We start from the raw sequence: 2,809 nt of genomic DNA, 5'->3' as shown, positions 1-2,809 counted from the left end.
CATCCCATCTTTTATGTGTTGTTGTTCTAAGTCTTTGGTGTTGTTCTAAGTCAACTCTATGTGAGCAGACAAATAACTGAAGACATTCTAGCAGTGACCATCCCATCTTTTATGTGTTATCTGACGTATTCTTACTCTTAAAACATTAGGGTGAGAGATTTGGTTGCTATTTCTAGTGAGTACAGTGCTGGAAATAGAAAGTAGACGTTCTCTTGTTCATTTATACTTACTTTGTTTGGTTCAACAGCATGACTGGAATTTTCGAGTAGTTTAAACCTGGAAACAGGCTTGAGTTGGTTTTGTAAATGTTGGGGAGTAGTATTCTGCATATCATCTGACATTTGAGTGTGTGTCTTTACTATAAAAGTGAAATAAATAAAAAAGAGTAAATGTTTGATATGTTAAATGTAATAAAAGACTGCTCAGGGTAAAAAAACATTCATCTTACAGACATTGTTTTTCATCTGTTTCCTATAGACTACATAAAAGGGAATTTTCTGATAACTAGGGGCAGGCGTGACTGTGTGATAAGTAGCTTGCTTGCCAACCACATGGCTCTGGGTTTTGTCCCACAGCATGGCACCTTGGGTGAGTGTCTTCTACTATAGCCTCAGGCCAACCAAAGCCTTGTTAGTGGATTTGGTAGACAGAAACTGAAAGAAGCCTGTCATGTATATATGTGTGTGTGTGTGTGTGTGTGTGTGTGTGTGTGTGTGTGTCTATATGTGTATGTCTGTATTTGTCCCACCACCACCTCTTAACATGGTGTGTTTACATCCTCATGACTTAGTGGTTCTGCAAAAGAAACTGATAGAATAAGTACTAGGCTTAAAAAATAAGCCTCAGGGCCGATTTGTTTGACTAAAACCCTTCAAAGCAGTGCTCCAGCATGGCCACAGTCAAATGACTGAAACAAGTAAAGGAATAAAAGAATACAGCATGCCCATGAGTAAGTTTACAAATGTGTAACACATCTATAATAAACAAAACACATCTATCCATAATATAAGTGTAGGTATACAAATGTAGAAATGCTCCCGGATGTGCATACCCAAACATACATTTATATGTCACAATACTTTGCAAACATGCTTATAATAATCTATAAGGAATGCACAAGTAATATGTAAATAAATTAGGTTCACAGATTCACACATATAAACCCAAAAATAAATACACACATACACTATCATTGTTGTTTAACATCTGTCCTCTATGTTGGCAAGGGTTGGACAGTTCGACAGGATCTGATGAGGCAGAACACTGTCTTCTTTGGTATGGTGCCTATGGTTGAATGACCAGAACCAACCTCTTTACAGAATGTACTGAGTACTTTTTAAATGACTCCAGCACTAACATGGTGTATTTGACCAAGGCCAGTGTAGATCAGAACAAGGTTAGTGTATCAGAACGAGGCTAGTGTATCAAAGCGAGGCTAGCTACATCATCGATATATTCATCTGCTGTGCAGGACGACCATAGCACCTCTGGTCACATACTACTATGCCTAAGTTATGTAGCTCTGCTACATGATCACCAAATAACTCACAAGACCAGAAACCCCTTGATTGAGTAGGGGTATAGCATTGAGGGTGACGGTTTTATACCATGTGTTGAGATGTTAGAGCATGATAGAGGGACAGGAATAGGTGTTTTGTTGTAGAGGAGATATATGGCCACCTCAGCTGGAAAGAAAAAAATGGTGGTGATGGGGTTTCAAAGTATATCGTCAAGATACAGGAAGGAAGGTGAATATAAGAGAGAATAAGAACATAGATTTGGATGGGGTGGGTAAGAGAAATGAAAGATGGTTAGAGATGGGAATAGGGGTGAATGCAGTGAATTTTGGGCATAGGTGGAAGGGTAGTTAATGGTGGATATCAGTTGGGAAGGGATCAGTGAAGAAAACTGGAATGGGTCAGAATGAAGGAGGTGAAAGGTGACAATACAAAATAAGTGGGTGAGGAACAATATACTGAAAGCATAGATAGATGTGAAATAATGGCATATATGAAGTCCGTAGTATATTCAATAGACTCAATGAAGAGAATTAGAAACAGTCTGTCTTATACAGAGTTTCATGAAAATTTTTCAAAAATATTTGCTTACCCTTTTCAGAGAGACGTGATTTACTTGCAGAGAGTAGAGAATCCCTACTAACATCAGGTCCTGCAGTATATGGACAACCTACAGCTGTTAATGGAGAAAGCTGCTTTCTGTTTTCTTTATAAAACGTTCTTTCTTTTTGTAACCTCATGCTGTCAATTTTATCGTGATGTTTTGTTTGCCAAAAATTTTTCTCAACAATCATCTAAACAATGAAATGGAAATAAAATTAAACCATGAGTCATAAGGATATTAATAGGCGCAGGAGTGGTTGTGTGGAAAGTAGCTTGCTTACGAACCACATGGTTCTAGGTTCAGTCCCACTGCGTGGCACCTTGGGCAAGTCTCTTCTACTATAACCTCGAGCTGACCAAAGCCTTGTGAGTGGATTTGGTAGACGGAAACTGAAAGAAGCCCGTCGTATATATGTATATATATGTATGCATTTGTACATGTTTGTGTGTTTGTGTTTGACCCCCCAACGTCGCTTGACAACCGATGGTGGTGTGTTTACATCCCCGTAACTTAGCAGTTCAGCAAAAGAGACCAATAGAATAAGTACCACTTCTTAAAAAAGAAGTACTAGGGTTGATCCATTTGACTAAAAATTCAAGGTAGCCGCAGTCTAGTGACTGAAACAAGTAAAAAATAAAAGAGAAAAGATAAACATTAGTAAAACATAAGAGGATACTTTTTAATTGTT

General features: G+C 38.1%; 1 protein-coding gene across 1 annotated transcript in view; it reads right to left on the bottom strand.

Annotated features, from left to right (window-relative positions):
- LOC106881387 (mitogen-activated protein kinase 15) overlaps positions 1-2,809 on the bottom strand; it is a 45,332-nt gene that overhangs the window by 7,175 nt on the left and 35,348 nt on the right. The window contains exons 10-11 of the mRNA XM_052971209.1: positions 2,110-2,311; positions 207-358 (exon numbers count right to left, since the gene is read on the bottom strand). Coding sequence (XP_052827169.1) covers positions 207-358; positions 2,110-2,311 — 354 coding nt within the window. The remainder of the gene's footprint in view (positions 1-206; positions 359-2,109; positions 2,312-2,809) is intronic.

Source organism: Octopus bimaculoides, chromosome 10 (assembly GCF_001194135.2).
Source record: "Octopus bimaculoides isolate UCB-OBI-ISO-001 chromosome 10, ASM119413v2, whole genome shotgun sequence".
Classification (NCBI taxonomy): Eukaryota; Metazoa; Mollusca; class Cephalopoda; order Octopoda; family Octopodidae; genus Octopus; species Octopus bimaculoides.
This window is presented reverse-complemented; position numbering and strand designations above follow the sequence as displayed.